Source organism: Sycon ciliatum, chromosome 3 (assembly GCF_964019385.1).
Source record: "Sycon ciliatum chromosome 3, ocSycCili1.1, whole genome shotgun sequence".
NCBI classification, from domain to species: domain Eukaryota; kingdom Metazoa; phylum Porifera; class Calcarea; order Leucosolenida; family Sycettidae; genus Sycon; species Sycon ciliatum.
In genome coordinates this window covers 35,209,936-35,232,219 of record NC_088645.1, presented here as the reverse complement: position 1 = coordinate 35,232,219, position 22,284 = coordinate 35,209,936, and the positions used below count along the sequence as shown (strand labels likewise).

At 48.4% G+C, this 22,284-nt stretch overlaps 1 protein-coding gene across 1 annotated transcript; it reads left to right on the top strand.

Annotated features, from left to right (window-relative positions):
- Window positions 1-4,329: 4,329 nt before the first annotated feature.
- LOC135812055 (high affinity cGMP-specific 3',5'-cyclic phosphodiesterase 9A-like) lies at window positions 4,330-15,781 on the top strand. The gene is made up of 9 exons (XM_065325378.1): window positions 4,330-4,809; window positions 7,576-7,662; window positions 8,276-8,347; window positions 8,851-8,966; window positions 9,636-9,780; window positions 10,643-10,756; window positions 12,567-12,671; window positions 12,989-13,117; window positions 14,200-15,781. Exons 1-9 carry the CDS (start codon window positions 4,750-4,752, stop codon window positions 14,290-14,292), a joined length of 921 nt encoding a protein of 306 aa, XP_065181450.1. The 5' UTR covers window positions 4,330-4,749; the 3' UTR covers window positions 14,293-15,781.
- Window positions 15,782-22,284: the final 6,503 nt, after the last annotated feature.

Below are 22,284 nucleotides of genomic sequence, written 5' to 3'. Positions count from 1 at the left end.
AAGTAGCGCATGGCACATAGATGATGACACAGCAACGACATAGCTCGATTGCGACGTACGTTTCGTCCCCGCTGGACTCATCAGGCAATCTTCTTCTTGGATGTCTTCATACGGAGCTTAACTCAGCGGGAGAATGAGGTTGAAGACACCACTGCAGCTGTACTTATGGTTGATAAATATGGTGGTAAATACACACCTGGCAATATGGCGGTAAACACACGCCTGCCCACACACGCTCTCTAGGCTGCAAAGTTCTGGCACAGAGCTCTCCTTCTCACCACCACCAGCATCAGTTCGCGCCTGGCGCCTGGTTGATGCATGGCTGGCGGTATCCGGCATAGCAGGCTGGTACATCAAGTAGCGCATGGCACATAGATGATGACACAGCAACGACATAGCTCGATTGCGACGTACGTTTCGTCCCCGCTGGACTCATCAGGCAATCTTCTTCTTGGATGTCTTCATACGGAGATACATACAGGTGTGTATTTACCACCATATTTATCAACCATAGGTACAGCTGCAGTGGTGTCTTCAACCTCATTCTCCCGAGTTAAGCTCCGTATGAAGACATCCAAGAAGAAGATTGCCTGATGAGTCCAGCGGGGACGAAACGTACGTCGCAATCGAGCTATGTCGTTGATGTGTCATCATCTATGTGCCATGCGCTACTTGATGTACCAGCCTGCTATGCCGGATACCGCCAGCCATGCATCGACCAGGCGCCATGCGCGAACTGATGCTGGTGGTGGTGAGAAGGAGAGATCTGTGCCAGAACTTTGCAGCCTAGAGAGCGTGTGTGGGCAGGCGTGTGTTTACCGCCATATTGCCAGGTGTGTATTTACCACCATATTTATCAACAACATAGTGAGCAAATTAAGTTACATTGTTAACACCTCGACGAGGAGTAACACGAAACAATTGTAGCGACAACACAATTTCTTTCTGTACGCAAAGTTCAGGATCTAACTTACGGATATACAAAGCTTCTAACACAGCCAAATGCAACGCACATCTACCACGTGACAATATTGAGAGGGAGGCAAGAGCTGACGAAGTGGGCTGGTAGGATTGGAGCACAGTAGCTTGTACATGTAAATGTAGGTGCAAGCAGCTACCATGCGCCGGACCCCTTGATTAGGCAGGCCATATTGGGCAATAATGATGACGTTTTCCCCAATGACACCAATTTTATGACGCTCCATGTTACTCTACGTTACAGAAGTGACTAACTTTGATCAATGGTTTGTAGAGCCCCATTCTCTAGGAGATATCTACATCTGCTCTGTTTAATGTCCAGAATAAGCGAACGTGTGGATCAAGCATAACTGCTTGGTTGACGCTGCCGCGGAAATGCGTATAATAAAATAATTAATAATAATAATAATATTGGGCATACATGTACACGAATAGCTGACCTTGACCGAATTTTTTTATGTTCCCACTATATCAAACACAATGTATAGAAGGGTTTGGTACGACCGGAGCAATTGAATACTGCTTCCGGCAGTCCTGATATAAAACCGAGGCCTGTGATTGTTGTGAATAATTATTATGTCAACACTTCTGTTGTTGTTATTATTTTGATTCGTTGACCAAAACGGACATTATTGTTTGTTTGTATTTATTTTGATTCGCAAATTCGCGAAATTCGCGAATATGAAAATATTCGCGAATGTGAAAATTATAATGAGAATGAGAATTAAAATACTTAGATCTTCAGCGTAGAGTCAGCGGTACATCAGAGGGAGATCGGGTACAACAGAAAGAGAACAGAAAAAACCCAGAAGATTTCGCTTGTCTTCAGCATCTACAGGGCACAGGTATGGGATTACCTGCGTGCGAAACTGCCGAGCGTGATGGATGGCACGGATGTTGCTGGGGAGGGCATTCCATAACCTAGCACCCTAGCAAGCAAAGCGCCCCCGCCCCGCAACCGAGTGGGAAACTAGCACGCACAGGCCCATGGCAGATTGGAGCCGAGAAGGGCCGGGTGCAGCGGGGGTTAGCAGGGCTTGCAACTCTGGACTTGCCACTGCATAACGACAGCGCCACACCGGGTATGCTAGCTTCTGATTGAAGACTTCTGCCACACGGAACACTGCCATGCGCTCCAGCAGGTCGCGGACAGACGACCACGGAGGGCGGCCAAAGACAGCACGAGCCCCACTGTTCTGCAGGACCTGTAGACGGTCGCTTCTTTGCAGTGAGCTAGAGTACGCGTTTGAGGCATACAGCAGGTCAGACATGATCAGCGATCTAAAGTAGGTCATGCGTGACTGGTGATTCAGGCAGCGGCGCATTCGCCAGAGTGCTCCGATCTTCTGCGACACGCGTGCAGAACATTTGGCAATGTGGGCGTGCCAGGATATGCCGGAATCGATTGTGGCGCCAAGATAACGAGCACTTAGCACACTAGGCAGTGAAGTGGCATGGCAGATGACCTGTTGTTGTTTGTTGTTTATTTATTTTACATCGCAAGGCAAACGGGCAGTTCTGCCCAATATTATGGAAGCGATGACAACCAGTAAGAGGAGTCAGAAATGAAGAGAAAAATAAATGAAAATAGAAATACGAAAATGGAAGTAGCAATGAGGGGAGGCAGGGTCAAGACGAGCAGAAAAAATGGATCTCAAATTTACAAGTCGGGTCATCGTAGCATGATTCTATCGAGCCTCATCAGCAGGTTACAAAAGCCATTACATTTAACCGAAGTAACCTGTAGATCAGCTGTGTGCTGATGGCCGGCAGGAATTGGCACTACTTGGCTCTTGCCAGCATTGAGGATCAGGCCTCGATTCTTCAGCCAGTCTGCAAGGATTTAAACCGAAGCAGATAAGATTGATTGATTGATTGATTTTATTTGGATTCGCGAGACCAAACGAGCAGGAGTGCTCAATAACAGGGTAGCGAATGGTTGAGTTGTGCCATAAGACATTGTGCCATAAGACATCGGATACCTCCTGTGCTGTTCGCCGGCTGCACGCGAGCGCAATATCGTCCGCGAACTGAACTGACTCGGACTGCGTTGACATAATTATTCACAACAATCACAGACCTCGGTTTTATAACCAAGAACAATGGGACGAATAAGGAGAGGCACAGTGTCATAAAGATATAAAGAGGGTGAGAGATAGAGAGAAAGAGACAGAGAGACAGAGACACACATAGGAAGACGGAGCAGCGTCATGCCAAGGAGTTGTACGATGGCGTGGATGGAGACCTGCAGAGGTCCATGGATCTTGCCGCTGAAAAGGGTGTGTCGAACTGGCTCACCTGTCGGCCACTCAAGCATCATGGGCTCTCCCTACACAAGGGCGCGTTTCGAGATGCTGTCTGCCTCCACTACGGGTGGACTCCGCTCCGCCTCCCACAGAGCTGTACCAGTGGAGCTGCCTTCACTGTCCTACACGCTCTGTCTTGCCCAGTAGGTGGCTATTCGTCCTTGCGACACAACGAGCTGCGGGACCTGACCGCTACCATGCTCACATCAGCAGCTCATGATACCAGCATTGAGCCACGCCTCCTGCCGTTGTCTGGTGAGAATTTTCATCGCCGGACGGCTATCCGTGAGGATGGTGCCAGGTTGGATGCTGATGCCAGCGGGGGCCGGGTATGGGGTGGCCGCGGTTTGAGCGAGCCTCTCTTTGATATTCGGGTGTTCAACCCTCATGCTCGCCCGAACTCAGTCCACTCTATCCCCGCAGCATACGCAAAACATGAGCGCGAGAAGCCTTCGCATTATGAGGAGCGTGTTCGCGAGGTGGAGCATGCCACCTTCGTTCCCCTCGTGTTTAGTGCCACCAGGGCAGGGCCACCAGGGTGTTTAGTGCCAGGGCACGGCGGCAACTGCTCTCTACAAGCGGCTTGGACTGATCATCAGCGACAAGAAGAATGAGCCTTTACTCCATCACTATGGCATGGATTAGATGCAGTGGGGTTCGCCCTTCTTCGCTCGGCCATTATCAGATTATCATGATTATGGCCCTCCGGGGACACCTGTCCCCGGAGCAGAGTTGCAGTAGCTCAATCTACTGCACCGGTGCAGTGACTGCTGAATGGCAAGGAGTAGTAAAATACCGGTATCTTACGACTCAGGCATGTGCGACTACGAGAGAACTGACTGACGTGACGTCGACATGACACATACTAGTATGTCACGGCAGTCAGTAAAAATCTGTTTGTTTAGCATGCATGCGCGTATGTGATGTGGTTTTTGGCATGTCTGCCGTACAGACTCAGTCAGTGTACTAACTTGACTCATGACATGAGTACGAGTGAGCATGCATGCACAAGATTGACAGTGTGAGAAAGAATGTTGAAAGACGTCAAAAAACTGCTTTGCTTACACATTTTAGTAAGTAACGGTTCTCTTTGTTAGTCTTGTGTGCTCAGTACTCCAGGTGTGACCATACAAGTACAGGTCGTTGTGAGCTTCTGCAGCAGTTTTGTTTTTTTCTGAGTCAAGTAGAGGAGAGGGCAGTGTCGCCATCCCGTGAAGATAATCATAAATTTTAGTATTTCTGTGAAAGAAGCCAATACTGGTACTAGTGGTCCACTTGACCGTCAGTCTTTGATTGACAGGTTATCAAATTGTAGACGTCCTACTTCTGCTTAGATTTCCCAGGCCTGGACATCGTAAAAGAACTTCGCGTTCTTGTGGATTCTCCCTCAGATGTGGACGAGGAGCTGACTGCACTACTAGTATTCTTACTTCCGCAATAAAAAATATTACGGAGCACTCGATCGATGGCTGTGTCATCAATGTCGGAGGTGAACTTCGATTCCCTCTCCATGTCTCAGGATGAGGTAAGTGGCAGCTATCAACAGTAATCAAGCAATTGTATTCCCTTTTTATTGTTTTCGTGTACCGATATGTGTATTGTACTGTCGTACTTCATACAACTTGATTGTGTGTTATTCCGAAAATGTCCTGCATTTCATTTCGTGATAAATCACATCAGATGCTCTACTTTACGTCAAGTGAAGTATTTGCAGTGTCGTCTCTCCAGTCGCTGCCGACTAGTGAGGTGCTCGACCAGTGCGAGTCGTGCATTGCGTGAGTGTTTGCTTTCTTTCTGACCCGTGGAGAGTGCCGTGTTGGCTCGGGAGTCACAGTGTCGATGTCGTGTCTGGTTTCTTTCAGCGCTGAGATGCTTGCACAATCGTCTGCACACCGTTGAGAATGTAGCACACACGCACACGTACACTGCACTGCATGCACTGGCCCACTGGAATGGCGTCTTCAAGCGCATGCCATACACAAAACCAGGAGTACGAGCGTACTACAAAGAGTACAACCATGTGAGATGTTTGCATGCACATGGAATGTGGCATGGTGTGCTACCAAGAGTACATTAACCAGAGTGTGCAACTGTGCATATCAGATCTGAAACAGCGCAGTTCGTGCACTACGCCACCCTGATGAGGTCAGCCAAGCCGCGACTTGCGTACAGCTCAAATTTTCATGTTTCATAGCCCGGAAATCAGCCAAGTAATAGTTTGCTTGATTTTAGACGTCCTGTTTCACGATTTCGGTGTTTTGTGTGACTGTGTACGCTGCGTACATCCACCGACAAGTAAAGTCACCAGGCTATCTGTATCAAAAAACCGAAATCAGGACAAACTCAGTGACCTGCACCACCGTGACTGGTTACGCCACTTTTCACCGTACCTGGGGTTTACCCTGCCGTCAGAAATGACGTACTGCACGACACTGCATGCACTGGCCCACTGGAATGGCGTCTTCAAGCGCATGCCATACACAAAACCAGGAGTACGAGCGTACTACAAAGAGTACAACCATGTGAGATGTTTGCATGCACATGGAATGTGGCATGGTGTGCTACCAAGAGTACATTAACCAGAGTGTGCAACTGTGCATATCAGATCTGAAACAGCGCAGTTCGTGCACTACGCCACCCTGATGAGGTCAGCCAAGCCGCGACTTGCGTACAGCTCAAATTTTCATGTTTCATAGCCCGGAAATCAGCCAAGTAATAGTTTGCTTGATTTTAGACGTCCTGTTTCACGATTTCGGTGTTTTGTGTGACTGTGTACGCTGCGTACATCCACCGACAAGTAAAGTCACCAGGCTATCTGTATCAAAAAACCGAAATCAGGACAAACTCAGTGACCTGCACCACCGTGACTGGTTACGCCACTTTTCACCGTACCTGGGGTTTACCCTGCCGTCAGAAATGACGTACTGCACGAATTGTGCTCCCACAGGAACCATCCCGAGTTGCACACTCTGGTTTATGTACTCGTTATGCTACCCAAATCAGAGAGGTTGCGGGCAGCGTAGATTCGTACATTATTTCGTAGTGTTCGACGGATCAAGCAGTGACGAAAAAGGCTGCAAAAATAGGTTGATGTGGAGCTTGTTCAAAACTCGGAACGTCAAGTTTTCCGGAGTGCAAGAAAATAGGTCTTGCCAGTCACACACGCAGGCTAAGTGTACGACGTGATGCAGGTGCCATACGTTACTGTGTGGCAGTTCGGTGATTGCAACGAAAGTAATTTTCGTTGTTGAGCTCTTTTGGCGTCAAAGGTTGACGAAAGTTCGTACGACTTGGGTGCGGCTCTCTGGTGATCAGAGTTGTGCGTGAGCCGAATGGGGGGGGGGGGGGGGGGGGGGGGCTTGAAGGGATTTTAGACTCTAGACAAAACATCCATTGTAGTCCTAGAAAGGGTGTGAATAGAACATGCATGTGCAATCCATGAAGTGTACGCTGAGCCCCTTCAGCGAAAGTGTGCATCTGTACCGGAGCACTGGACAATGTTTGAGTTTGAGTGTGCTGCTGTCTTTGCTGCTGCTGCTGCTGGTGGTGGTGGTGCTGCTGCTGCTGCTGGTGGTGGTGGTGCTGCTGCTGCTGCTGGTGGTGGTGGTGGTACTGCTGCTGCTGCTGGTGGTGGTGGTACTGCTGCTGCTACTGCAGGGGCAGTGGCGGTGGTTTTGGCAGTGCTTGTGATGGGGCTGGAGCGAGTGCTGTGTATGTACAGCCAGTGCTAGTGCTGGTGATGTGCGATGTTGGTGATGGCGGCGATGTTGGTAGTGATGGTAGCAGTGTTGTTGCGCTGCTGGTAGTGGCTGTATGGTGTGGCAACGTGGTAATAGTGAGTTTCTGCCACACGGTAAAGGAAGCGCGCTTCACACGGACTGGTCTCCGTGTGAAAACTGAGCGCACAGAGTACATGTGGCGGGAGTTTGAACGTGCTACGAGCATGCTACGCACAGCAGAACTGGCGCACCCGTACGAAAAATCCGTGTCAAACTTCACTGCAGTTGACACGGAGTTTGGTACGTAGTTCTGTGTAGCAGAATCTCACTAATATTATCTACTACCCGGACTTGCACAACTGTTGAATGCGGTTCTGGCGTCAGGCGATTGTGGATTGTTGTCTCCTAATGAGGTTTCTCTTGTAACCGGTGTTGTCCTAGCGACCGTAGACCTAAATTATCGGTATTCGTATCCAGTGCCTTGATCAACTTCTCGTGTATTGGTGCTTGTTGGTTTTCTCACTTCAATTCCGCCTCGTTTCGCTGTTTTTTTTTGTCCCGTTCCTTCCCAGGCATGCGACTGCATTTATCGAATGCTGGCCAAGATCGGAGTGGCTGAGGACCTGAACGTGTCTGACGACACGATAAGACATTTTGCGGTGAGTCACGCTCGCGTTCGTGCACCGCTCTTTGACATTGTGTGCGATGCTGTGTGTGCGCGTGCGTGTGTGTGTATGTGTGTGTGTGTGTGTGTGTGCATGTGTGTGTGCACGTGCGTGCGTGCATGTATGGGTGTGTGTGGAGTGCGTGTGTGGAGAAAAATGCCAAACGAATTAACTTTTAAGAAAAGGCCGGAATTTGACCTCTTGCGAAAGTTTTTGCCAGCCGCAGCTTGCACCTCTGCAGTACGTGGCAGAGCCCCAGACTGATCCTCCACCGGGTGTCGTGCCGATATCCTTCTGCTGTGAACACACCAGACATGTAGTGGATATTCCATTATTCAAACATGTTCGAGCTAACGACGCTCGAGGATTTATGAATAGGAAGTTTCAAACTCAAGATTCGATTTGGCACCCACTTTAATGTGGGTCATGAATGTTTGCAGTGTGTTCAGCTGACTTTATGCATGAGTACATGTAATGGTGTGATGATTCTTTCTATTTTATGTCATGTTTATTTTTTATATTTTTTTATTTGTTTGTTTGTTTCATGTTCGTCGAGTCTCACACGAACCGTGATTTTTGCTGGATCTTTTCTTGTGTGTGTGTGTAGAATGAGATACCGGACTACTACAACCATGTGCCGTTCCATTGCTTCCAGCATTGCGTCATGGTATCACAGATGGTATGTCCGAGCAACGCGTGTGCATGTGTGCGTGTCCGTGTCAGCTTTAGCTATCCCAGCTTTAAAATTTGAAGCCTGCAGCGGAAGGTGTGTGTGGGGGGGGGGGCACACATGCAGAACAGTAGCTCAGGGCGAGACCTGACGTGTACGTGTTGCGATTCAGATGCCGCAAATCCTTGACGGGTTGCCCTTTCCCCTAGATGCCATCATGTGTTAGAACGACTGCCATCGTAATTTGTGGGCCTGAAATGGATTGTTGCCCATTCTGCAAGTGCCGGTGTGTCTTACATACGAGTACAGTCCATTCATTGGAAACTGGCACCCTATTGTTTTTGTGTCTCCCCCGTATAGTTGTAGGTATCGTGAAAACAACAGTACGGTACATCCTGTATTGTGGCTGGTGAAATCCTGGTGGCCACTACCCGAGCCGTCTGCGACCTTTTTCATTGATGGTGTCCTCTCCCTCTCCCTCCCTCTCTCTCTCTCCGTCTCTCCCGCTGCAGACTTTTCTAGTGCTAACACGTTGCAGTTTGGGCAAGTCGATTGGTCAGCGCCAGAGTACCTCTTTAATTCTTGCTGCGCTCTGCCATGATATGCAGCATCCCGGCTTGAGTAATGAGTAAGTTGCGTATCTCTGCCTGGTGGGAACACATACCGCTCCCTTGTGTGGGTGAAGATGTGTGTAGGTGTCTGTGTGTGTGTGTGTGTGGGGGGGGGGGGGGGGGTGCGTGTGTGTGTGTGTGCATGTGTTCATGGCTGTGTGTGGGTATCCGTCTGTGCTTGCGTGGGTGTGTTCATTTATGCGTGTGGCTGGGTAAGATCGTGAAAGTCACTGAATGCATCAATACAATTATGTGTAGGAATGGACTCAGATGGAGAGCCAAGGTTTAATTTATACAAAAGAGAAAGACCAAGGAACTTGGAGTGCGCATCCAAGATGTGCTAGAGCTGTTAGCCAGTTAATTGTAGAACGTCAGTACCGTTGGTCAGTGTCGTGCAATGTTATCGCATGAGCTGATTGTTTAGTAACTGGTGGTGTTAGTGGACAGTATAGCGTAACTTGTAGTTCCTTGGTCTTTCTCTTTTGTACAATTATGTGGATGTATCTGGGTCTAGGTCTCGGCTTGATAATTGTTGTGGTTAGTGAGCCCTGTTTTCTTTGAAGAACCACATTGACCACGTAACCTGGATCTCTCTCTCTCTCTCTCTCTCTCTCTCTCTCTCTCTCTCTCTCTCTCTCTCTCTCTCTCTCTCTCTCTCTCTCTCTCTCTCTCTCTCTCTCGTACAGGTATCTCTTACGGACAGGCCATGAGTTTGCGCAGGCGTACAAGACGTCGCCTCTGGAGAACCACCATATCGCCTGTGCGCATAAGCTCATGTCAAGCGGTATTGCCAATAGTATACCGGATAGCGAGCGGGAACAGTTGCTTCGGGTAAGTTTTACGATCATAAGCAAAGGCAATGCTCTTAGGAAAAAGCTATGGCTGCAATAACCCGCCCGTTAACCCTTTGGAGCTCATCGTTCGAATTCGAACGATGCCAATGTCATGTGTGCAAGTGCACTCAACGAGTCACAACTCAGTCAAATCTCAACCGAATTCAACAATCGAAATACCTACGAGGTAGCAGAGAATCTAAGCTGTCGGCTCGAAAAACTCCGGGGTCGATACGAGCTAGTATAACAGAGCGGCGAGTGCTCGAAAGTTCGCTCGATTTCTCATGCGTCAGCGAAGTGCAAAAGTGGGATTTTCCCTCTTCCTGCCCACGCAGCGTGTGACATCACTCCCAGCGCTTTTTGTCCCGGCTTTTGTGAGCCTGTTAGAAAAAATTTGAATGATTTTGAGCTAGCACGAGTGAAATGGCGAGACAAGGACTATTCCCGTTTTGGATTTGGTATTCAGCTGGCGTTCCTGGCATTCGGTAGCAGACAGCAATCGCTCTCCTGGATGAGTTTGGGCTCGCTGTTATCCTCGTTCCAAGAGCTTTCCAACGAGCCCAAGATCGTCAGAATCGGTGAAGTAGAACCAGCGTTATGATGGAAATTGGAACGAATATACTTGCAATTGCAGCTATCTCCTGACGTCGTGTGATCAGTGCAGTTCCAAAGGGTTAAGCCAGGTACCGTTTGTTTCCTTGGAGGGTAACCGTTTCACCCCTAGTTGAAACCCGGCTTCTCTACGTACGGACGTACTTACGTACGTGTGCGTGTGTGTGTGTGTGTGTGTGTGTGTGCGTGTGTGTGTGTGTGTGTGTGTGTGTGTGTGTGTGTGCCCGTGTTTTTCCATCCTGCTGCAGGACATGCGAGAGTACATCCTTGCCACGGACTTATCCAATCACACTGGCATCATGACGGAAGTGGAGACGATAACGCCTATCTTCGACATCGCCAATCCATCACATCTACGAACGGTATGCAGAGATGACCGACCACCCCTAGCTTACCATTTTTTCAGGAGTATAAGTTGCTCTTTGAACACTCAAAATTCACCCCCAAAATGGGGGCGTGGGGTGATAAATAGGGTAGATGTCTGTATTTCGAGGGGAAAAAATGTCTGGTGCGGCTTATACTCCAGTGCGGCTTATACCCCAGCGCGGCTTGTACTCCAGCGTGGCTTATACTCCAGCGTGGCTTATACTCCAGTACTCCACGGTCAACTGGGTACTCACTACTCGGAGTGAGGGTAACATGGATGCAGCTAACGGAGTTCGCCCCTTGTCGGGCATTGGTTGTGAGAGTTACCACCTCACCCTCGCCGTTAGGCGCTGCATCTGCCACCCTGGTATCACAGGCATGGTGGTGGCCTGGCACAAGCGAAACTTCCTAAGCTGGTTGTGTTTCTCAACGCAACTGTATAGCCGGTGTGTAACGCGGACGTGCAAGCTTTATCTCATCGGAAACCCTAAACTTTCAATGTGAAAGCAGTTTTATTCTAAACTCTTTTCAAACTGGAAGCCACAACCTTACGTTGTAGTCCATTTCTGTGTGATGCCTAGAATGTGTAATACTGTATTTAAAACAACACACTACATGTATTATACATGTAGTGTCAGACCTCGCTTGTCCAGTCCAGTTTTATCCGGATCCCTCGCCACCCGGAAGAAAATCGTTGGTTACCGATTTACAGCATATGTCATGCATACATACAGTATGTGCGTTCGATTATCCGGTTCCCTTGTCTATCCGGATATTTTTGTGGAAAACGGATTTGTGCGGTTATGCAAGGTCTGACTGTAGTGTGTTGTTAGTCTGACCTTTGCACACTCTATGTCAAGTCCTATCCATTAAAGGGAAGATCTGTGGAACTTTAGCTGGCAGCCTGGATACAGGCTGCCTTTAGCTTTCCTCTCGATATGGTGTGGTGCTTGCCATAATATTTGCGTGTGCGGGCATGTATGCATGTGTGTGTGTGTGTGTGTGCGTGCGTGCGTGCGAGTGTGTGTCTTTCTTCTCTTTCTCAGACTCTTCCTTTTTCTTTCATTCTCCTGGGTGGTTACCAACAGCCAGTGCATGCCGGAGTATGTGGTGTGATGTGTGCGGGAAAAAAAAGAAAAAAAGAACAAAAAGTAGGGATTCACTGGCCAGAAAAAGCCACTTCATAGCTGTGTGGTGTAGACCAGGCTGAATAGTGGCGGCCAATTCTTCAGCCTTTCAAACTGTTGAAAGGTGCAATCCCAGCACAAGTTGCTATGGCTTCTGCTGTAGCATCGCTATCATCGCCTCCGGCGATGGGCGTCCAATGGTGTGTGTGTGTGGGTGCGTGCGTGCGTGTGTGTGTGCGTGCGTGTGTGTGTGAGTGTGTGTTTAGTGTTTAGTGTTTGCTTATGGCAAAGCAGCATGCTGTCTATACTGGTTACCCCAGCAAGTGTAGGGTGTGCATAGGTAACTGTCTTGGCCGTCCTATTCCGATGTGCTGCGTGTGGTGTAGACATGGTGTGCTTTTGGGGGGTCGATTCACTTGGCTTCGCCAGTTGTGTGGATTAGGCAGTTATCTGGCGCAAGTCTTGATCTGCTTCATTCAGATTCAGGTCCGCTAGCGTTGCTATAAGAGAAAGTCTGTTGGTACACATGTAGTGCATTTGCAGATTTGTGTGCTTCTCTTGCGACGGGCGTATACATGGTACATGGTATTACATGGTATGTGTGTGTGTGTTTGCATGTGTTTGCGCACGTGTGTGTGTGTGTTGGTGTTCGTGTGTGTGTACGTTTTGCACCTCACAGCTATGTAAGTTGGTGTTGAAGTGTTCAGATGTATCTAATGAGTGCCGTCCACAACCCGTAGCTAGCCGGTGGCTGAACAAACTCAACGAGGAATTCTGGGCTCAGGTATGGACAGTATTTCACTGCCTGCAAATTTATGGGTAAATTATTATCAATTCCGAAACGTAAAAATCATTCTGTCCTTGTGCAAAGAGGGTGTGCAACTGGTGATTTTTAGATTTACGGATGATCTGTCAAGTGTTGGCTGCGTAGAAGTAAAGAATTCTCTCTCTCTCTCTCTCTCTCTCTCTCTCTCTCTCTCTCTCTCTCTCTCTCTCTCTCTCTCTCTCTCTCTCTCTCTCTCTCTCTCTCTCTCTCTCTCTCTCTCTCTCTCCATCTCCATCTCCATCTCCATCTCCTTCTACCTATCTCTGTGTATGCAGGGTGACCAGGAGAAATCGGAGGGTTTCACACCCAAGCCGATAATGGACCGCGAAATGGCAGATATAGGACATCAACAGGTCGGTTTTCTATCTGACTTGGTCATCCCCATGTTTGAGGACCTCTGCAAGGTCAGTACGTCGAGCCATGTTACTATATACTATGTACTGTCACTATAAACTAGTATTGTCTAGAGAATGCACTACTGTAGGTAGGGGGGGGGGGGGGGCAAGGATATCTCTACTTTCTACCATGTAGCAGGCAGCAACAATCGGATGATTGGTATTTTTCGCAAGATGGCTGCCTTCTCGCAGCACTGTTTGATTAGTTGAACTACAGTTCCGCTCGGTGAAATCCGACCCGGAGTGCATATTTGGCACCCTCAACTTGCACGGCCCTTGACGCCCTGAAAGTGGTACGAATGCGGCTGGCCGTACACATGCACAAATACGATAATGTAATGGGAACTGGCGCAGGGCGTCAGCTTTGCACTTTGGGTCGGATTTCACCGAGCGCAACTGTAGTGTAGTGTGAGCCTGCGTTGCACTTGGTGTGTGGTCTTGTTCAATTATCTCCAGCTCTCATGATTCTGTAAAGCCACTAATGTCATGTTAAAAAAAAGGAGAAGGACCAGATGTTACGAGTTATGACTAACTGTCCACCAGCGTAACCAGATCATATCTTGTCAGTTTTGTGCCGTTTTGTTGCACTCGCTGACTGTATATGATCTGGTAACGTTGGCGGACACAGTTGGTCATAACTCATAACATTTTTGCCCTTCTCCTTTTTTTTACCATAATCAAATTGGCTCACCATCCGAGGCCAGTAATGTTAACGGACATTTAGTTACCGGGGGATGCACACCCAGTGTGCTGACAGTGCTCTCAACACTGCTGAAGCAGAGCGTAATACAGAACAACAAGGCCAGTCGATGCTTGTTTGCTGCTACTTCAAGATACCGAACATTTAGCTATAACGTATTCGTTAGCATTATTTTGAAGTCATTATGCACGATTTGTACACATTCATGTACAGTCATTTGCCGGTTTTGGGACGGAATTCGTTAGAATTTCACCTCGCTAGCCCACAAAAAGCAGGAGATGGTTGACTTTAATTGACGTTAAACTAACTGGTCTTTTTTAAAATACAGGACTACCGGTAGTACTCACTGTCGATGATTTCCGTGTCTTTTCTCTGTGTTGTCGGCGAACAGCTTGTGCCGCCGTTTGAAGATCTGGCGTTAACCTCGCTGCGTGCGTCTCTACAGCACTACAGTGCTGCCGTCGAGGACCAAGCAACGGTGTGAGCGCAGTCAGCGGCAGGGTTGTCTAGCCGTGCCCTACGCTACAGTGCCAACTGCTGAATCGTATGTTCGAGCGTGTGGAGTTTGTGTGCAGAGCACAACGCCACAGCAGCGAGTTTCCCCGCGTACGGAGTAGCCATGCTGAGGGCTTCTTTAGACGAGCGGCGCTGTGCAAGTGCTGCAGCGTGATGGTGTCTTGAAAAGTGGTCGACGCGCCACCGTGTGTGTCCGGCCATGAACGATGCCCGCATCAGGGCCAGAATCGCGCGTGCGTGCGTGCGCGTGCGCGCGTGTGTGTGTGTGTGTGTGTTTGTTTATATGTGGTGGGGTGGTGTTATTATTGCTTTGCTGTTGTTGTACCAATCCACTGTGGCTGGCTGGTCCCGTCATGGTGCTGCCTGCTGGCGCTATTATTGGAAGGTCTTAGTTGCGTTTCTTTTTCCGTCTCTCTCTCTCTCTCTTTCTTTCTTTCTCCCTCTCTCTTGATTCTCATACACTTTGTTGATCCATTCTCTACTCGCTTGGGTGTGAGTGCTATTTTTTCTCGCACGCGTTGTATATCCGTTTCTCTACTCGTCTGTATGTGTGTGAAGTCATGGCACAGAGCGGGGTCCTTTGTCGTGCGTGTGGCACGTTTTGTCAGCCGACTAACTCGTCTTTGCACCCACACTGGCGTGTCGGTTCTACTCAACTACTGCACCAATGATCTGACTATGACCAGAGTTGTAATATATCCACTAACCATCGACATTGAATATCCGATTGGCCGATGGCGTGCTAGCGGTTTTGCCGTCTCTCTCTCTCTTTTTAGGGCTTCTCAGTTGCAGCTTTCTCGCATGCCTCTCTTGGTTTGACGCGTTCGTCGTCGCAGTGCCTGACAATCTATTCTCTCTCCTCCTCCTCCTCTCTCTCTCTCTCTCTCTCTCTCTCTCTCTCTCTCTCTCTCTCTCTCTCTCTCTCTCTCTCTCTCTCTCTCTCTCTCTCTCTCTCTCTCTCTTTTCGGTGTGCTATATCTATGCATTGTCTTGACTTAGCTTCTGGAAGACTGTGTGCAAGAACTATACAACATAGTCACACTCCGTATATACTATGCTAAAGCTCTTTCAATTTTTGTTGATGTTGATCATATTCTCTTTTATACCGTACAGTTGTGTTTGGCGGTGACTTGATTTTGCCCGTTTTCTCTTTTGTGCCCACCTCTCGTGTTTGCTTTGCTTATCTCCTTCCTGGTTGCAGTCTTGTGCAGGATTTGTGAGATGTTTTGCTGTTTTCGAATTGGCGAGGTGTGTGCACATGTATGCTTGCGAGCACGCGGTCTCTCTCTCTCTCTCTCTCTCTCTCTCTCTCTCTCTTTCTCTCTTCTCTCTTTCAAGGTATTATTAGTAGGTTTTCTCTCTGTTTTTCCCTTGTTGTGGCGCTTTCTGTGTGCTTATCTTCTTTCCATTGTTTTGTTTGATGACAAATTTTTTTTGAAAATTAATGATTTTTGTGATTTCTGTGTTATTTTTTGAGCGAGGCTATTCTAGGGTGTCATCGATTGGCGAAGCTGGATTGAGTGCGAGCAGGCGGTGTAGTCCGAGCAACGCTGGCCCAATTGAACAAAAACAGGGGTGTGAAGTAAGCAAAATGTACGCAGCTGTCAAAAAACGCCAAAGTCCATTTCCACTCCAGCCACTCCCGTTGTGTGGGGGTGGGGCAGACATCCCGTGCCCCAACTACCGCTGTGACAGAGTGTTCCGTCGTCCTGGTGACCTCAACCGGCATGCGCCATACTGCAGATTTCGAGTTTAGAGCCTCAGCGTGAGGAAGCCATCGCTATTATTGCTACGGCAATGGGCGTTCAAGGTTCAAGGGGGCGGGGCGGTGTGGTCGGATTCCACTCCAAGTACACCTACTCCGGATTCGGCCAATCGATCACGTTCCCTCGGAGCGCACTTGCTCTGGATTCGCCCAATCGGTCATGCCCCTCCCCTGGTCACTGTATTAGTCTAAACTCGTTAGTAGAGAACCCCGGGGGTTTCAAGTTGATTGCCTTTTAGGGGGCCGTCCGTAATTATCGATCTTTTACACAAAATGAAAAACTTTCGCTCATGAGTGGGGGGGGTCGAGTAGAGTTTCGTGCTGAAAAATGTTGATAGCATAAACATCGATCCATTCTTGCTGAGAGGTTGCGCACAACGAAAATTCGTAGCGCCGTAACGAATATTTTTAACGAAAAAACTAACGAATATTCGTAAACCGTGAGGTTGCGCACAACGCGTGAACGTTTTCGTAGTGGGTCGACGCGGCGGCCGCGCGAGTACGAAGAGTCAAGACAGGGAGTTGTAAAATATCAGTATTTTAGTACTCCAGGTAACGAAAAATATTTTCGTAGATCTGCTCTGTTTCGGTCACGTTTGGACGGATCTTCGGAGCAACTTTCGTTACTCGAACCCGGACGGGCGAAATCTAACGAATTTTCGTTGTGCGCAACCTCTCTAATTTATTTTTCGTTCGGGGGGGGGGGGGGGGTGTTACTAAAGTCTTATCTCTTTCGTGCCGTGAAAATTATCGATAATGCCGGATGGCCCCTAAGGCCCTCTTCAGACTAGGTACAAAACAGCCTATAAGTCACATTTACATAGAAGTTTCCAGGACAACAACAAGAATCTGGCGGGAAGCCTAAAAAGCTGCCCAATCCTTTCAGGCAGGGTGCCAACCCTTGTACAAGGCAACTTTCCTGCATTTATCGTACTTTCACCAGGCAGTTGTACGAACTTTGTACCCGGGTACGACTGTCCGCTGCTTTCACACATCCCAGGCCAATTTCGTAGGGTCAAAGGTTGCCTGTGTATTGCATGTAAAATGTGTAGTCTGAATGCAGGCATGGAAAAATGTTGCCTTTTAGGTTTTATGTGATTTTGTACTGGATTTTCTATGTACGTAGTCTGATGAGGGCCTTTAGGGCGCGCTCACACTGCGACCATATACATGTACCATGAGCACGCGTCCATGCGTCAGCAAAACGCAGAAACGTGGCAGTCGTGCTCACACTAGGCCTCGTACACGCGTAGACGTGAAGTTGTCACACAAACTTTACGAATTGCAGTTCGTATCCAAAAGAGTCCGTGCGTTTCCTAATAAAATTGTGGCCCATTTTGGATGTAATTTTTCGCATGTTGCATGTTGGAGGAAGTGCCTCGTGGCTCGTATTCTTGAAGTCGACGAAAATAATTCATACAATCAGGTAGGTTTGGACTCTTGAGGGACTGCCGCTGACATCCAAGCGCTTTCGCTTTCCTGACCTCGTGGTCAGAGCAAGTGCCAGTGCAGTGGAAATTCCGGTAGTGGTTTCTTTCGTCTGTTGCCGAGATGAGAACTGTATTTTCCGATGATATGTAACTGAAATGTCTTGAGGTATGGCATTCCATCATCATGGCGCAGAAAAGTAGAGAAAGATAATTTCCGAAACCGAAAAGCCAGACCAAGCTGCCATCGTATTGAACGAGTACACTGTAGAAATTGGTCACTGACCCGATCACAACGAAGCAACTACAAAAACAAAATCGACATCGTCCAAAAAGGGCAAAGAATGCATATATGGCGGTGCGTGCGTGCAGGACCACAACTACAAAATTTTAAAAATGTGCAAATGTCGAGGTGACATCGACAACCGCCGATGTTCATGAATCAACACACCGGAATTTGAGAAATTGAACATACTTCAGGCCAGGTTGTACACAAATACGCTTCACGTCTACGATCATGTTGCCGCCAAGTCGTGGCACCCCCCTCCGAGGGTCGCGGTCACGATTTGAAACGTGGCCGCGACGTTTTGGTCAAGTTCATGCCGTTGCCATGCAACGAGGAAGGAGGAAACTGTAGTTATCACCAACCCTCACCGCGCCCAGCTCACGCCGCTACGGCGTGCGACCTGAGCTGGGCGCCCTGCCCAGTATGGAACTGTCCTCAAGCCAGTCACGTATTTGGCAGCCCAGTGAGCTGTCTACCGGATCGCAGCGTTTAGAAGCGCCAAATGCGGCAGGGCCAGTCTCAGGCTGGTCGCGTAGGCGCTAGGCGGCAGGCCGGCGGGCGACCGGCAAGGCTGCATTCGCATTTGGATCACCGAAGTGATGCAGGTGCTTCGACGGCACTCCGTGGCGCATCAAGGAGGCATCTAGGGCCCAGGCAGCCCGCCCGTAAGCCACCGTATCAGGTATGCGCAGGTGGAGCAGCAGAGCAAGATGTGTGCCGGACACTCACCATCATCCGGTCGACTGCATGGTTGTGCGACTTTACACAGCCGTCACTCATTACTTGCTATTGCTTGCAGAAGGCCAGAATTTTTTTCTTTTCTTTTTTCGCTCTTTCCCTTCTTCCAGGCACGGCTTCATGTTAGCTTAGAGCAGTAAATTGCAGTTAGGGACTCAGCTGAGTCAAGCTGGACACAGCGTGTCAAGTTTGGCATAATACAATAAGCGCGCTATCCCCAAACAGTTGTGTGCCGCTATGCATTGCATTTTGTCTTCACAGATAATCTGGACAAATAAATTATATTGTAACTGGAGAGTGCAATCGTGCTTGGGACCCATCCCAATGTCATCACATGGCTGTGGTGACTAGTGTATACCTGGGAGAGTTTTTCCTCAACTGAGACGGAGTGTAGGTGGATGGATTATGAGAAATGCGAAGATGTGGAGTAAGTTGTGTCGAAGAAATGTGTAATAAAATATAATTTACTTTACACTCAAACATACACTGTACATGTACATGTAACATCATGATAATGATTCCATCTTCATTATCTCCGCAATAGGTACGCCATACGCACCGAATACATGGTGTGTGTGTGCACGCGCGCGCTTGCGTGCGTGCGTACATGCACACACTCTCATGCGTGGCCGAGTTGACCGGATGAACAGACCACGCATTTGCACGAGGTGTCCGTCATGTCATTGGAGTGCTGTACTTTATGACTCAGGGGCGTAGGAGGGGTTTTGGAAGTGGTACGACCAAAGGTCGGTGCGGCGGAAGGCCGTGTTGGAGGGGGTCCGCCCCCCCCCGCCGGGAATTTTTTTTGTAAAAAAGACACAAAATCCTGCGTTCTGGGAACTTCTGGCACACTTCTGGCGCAGTGTGCAGTCGAGTCGAGTACAGTACTCAGTACGACTGCAGATGCATAACAGATCTACGAGTACGAGTCTAGAAAAAGGTCTGATGCGCATATGCAAATATCGATGGATCCTGAATTTTTTATTACGGTTTTGCACATTCCAGACGGACCACATTTTTCGAAAAGTGGTGCGGCCATGGTCATACCAGTCGTAGCGGGTGCTATGCCCCTGTGACTTTATTCCAAAATAGTATGTCGTGCCCCTGTCAAATGGAGTTTGTGTCTATACTCAGCGGGTATCGGGCCATGATGCCGCACTGCAGTTAGCGCTGGAATTAAAATAGCACTTCATGGATTATTTTAACTAATTTCCTTTGCGTTTACTTTGTTGAGCCCGTGGTTTCATTTCTGTGTTCTGTTATGATTGGCCTCTGGAAATAATCGGAGTGGATGTCATTTTTTGTCATATGTGTATGCCTTGTGCAACAGGTTCAAGGCTAGATGCACTTCACATTCGGCGTGGGATCTCGGCGTCTGGGACCTGATAACGTCTTGGTTGGATGGGTAATCAATGATGATACTACTCGGCACACCAATGTACATGTCAATGTAGTTTTTACCTTTTCAAAGCTGCACTATTTACGTCTTGATGCTTACTACGGTGCTAGTGTCGTGTCCGTGTGTTGCTACAATGTCATTATCTGTATTGTATTCCGTCTGCTTATACAATGTACATGTGTCTTTATGAAGTGTTTGCCGTGGCGGCGATGTGTCTTGTCGATCAATAGTGTTGTGAAACCTATCACTATTCATGCTTTGCAGGCTACTAGCTCGCTCCGCGCCGTGCACGCTACTAGGTCTTGTAGTATATAGCTCGATGCTTTGCATCGATCGCTGGTTGTTGTTCTTGTTGCCTCTCTGTTGTTTGAGCTTGGTCCTAGAGTGAAGCTTTGATCTTCTTGTGTGGTGAGGGTGAGGAATGGGTATCTGGATTCCTGGTATATTTCCGTAAAGAACCTGGAATTGTAGAATCCTGAGAGTATGTCTGGCCCACTCCCCGGTCATGACATTAGCGTGTTTCCCCCGGATTATTTCTATTATCCTGCGTGTTCTTGGGCTGAGCGAGCACATGCACGAGTGTGCAGCTATAACCCTGTGTATCTTTGGTTACACCTTGTTCTGCAATGCATGTACCTTGTAACAGTCTGTGCTTGCACTGCTTTGTGTGGCCTGCGTATTTCAGGACTATTCAGTGCATCAGACCCAGGTTGGTTTGGTTGCCGGATGATCTCTTGTTGCGTCGCTCTGTGTTTTGTATTCATCAATTTTTCGGCTTGAGAATTGAGCTGGTGTTTGGTTCCCAATATGAAAACATCATGCTGGTGCTCTGCGTTTCGATTATCGACTGTCCGAGCAGTCACGATTCATTGCCAGAACGGTCAATACTGTAGTCTCTTCACGTGTTTGTGTTTTCGCTGGGGAAATTAGCGGTGACGTTGCACATAGAACGGCAGTGTTGCATCACTGGACGACCCTGCCTCTGCATCTGACTTCATTTCCCCAGGATCTGGTGCAGATACACCAGACAGTCACTTCCTGTAAACACGCAAACAGCAAAAGAAGAGATCCCGCAAATCAGGAAAAACCATTGCGGAAAATATCGAGTAGATCATACACCATTCAATAATCTGGAGTAATTACAGTGAGACAAACACTTCAAACAGTGCTCGCTCTCTCTCCATCCTTCCAAAATACCCTGTAACAATTCCCTGGAATTAATTTATTTTATATTCTCAGGACATCATTCTGAACAACTTCTTCCATGGGTCTTCAATCACCACGGAGGGCGAGAATACAGCTAAGTCATGCAGTCTACGGGAGGTGCGGGCTGTCATGGATATAGAGGCTGATATTGTGCCAGCGTGAGGGCAGAGACAGAAAGAAGACACTGATTTCTTGAACAACTCACCTACATATAATCGAATCCACAGGGAGCGCTCGTACTTTGATCCATCAGGAGGCGAAGAATCTTCAAAGCACTCTCAAACACGGAGTTTTACAGTGGGCAGCCAATTTCACAGCCATTATGAAGGCCCTCGACGACTACAGGAGATTTGTAGAGGAAAGAACAAGGAGTACAGAGCGACAACAATCGCTTGAAGAAAAAGCAAAGAAAAACTGCTCTCTCTCCAGTCATTTAGATGCTGTTGCCCTTCACAACTGGTTCCATCCAGAGGACGCGACTTTTGTTTGTCCCCAGTGCTCTCCGTTGCTATGCGTATCGAAGGGGCCGTGACGTCACACTTAACAGCCCCATTGTGTGAGTGTATATGCAGGAGTCCGCGGTCACGTGAAGGGGGGAGTGATAATACACGTTTCAGGTGTCGGGGGATTTTCGACCATTGTCCGCTATAAGTCTATTGTAGTGAGGGTTGTCTTGTAACCTATGTCGTACTAACGAGTGTACACTTGTATTGTGGACGACTTCTCGACCTGTTCAGCGCTGGCCGGCATCGCGGTGCCACTGCGTGCGCCATGACATTGTGTGTGTGTGTGTGTGCGCGCGCGCGCGCGTGTGTGTGTGTGTGTGTGTGCCAGCTAGTTCGGTTGGTGTGTACATTTATGCCAGATAGTGCTGGGTCTATTGCCAGCGGGGTTCAGGCTACTTGAAGGTGTATTGCTGCACCTGCCACTTTTGTTGGTTTCAGGGTAAATACACATATTTCAATAGATGATATGCCAAAATAATAACGTGCAACTAGACTTGAGAGGGCATCGCACACAAGTTGCATACAAATTATACTACAATGTATACATAGTAGGCAGGAATGCAAGTCACAGGTACCCGTACAACTTTGAACTTTGTATGCAATTACTCTGCAATGCCCTCTCAAGTCTAGTTG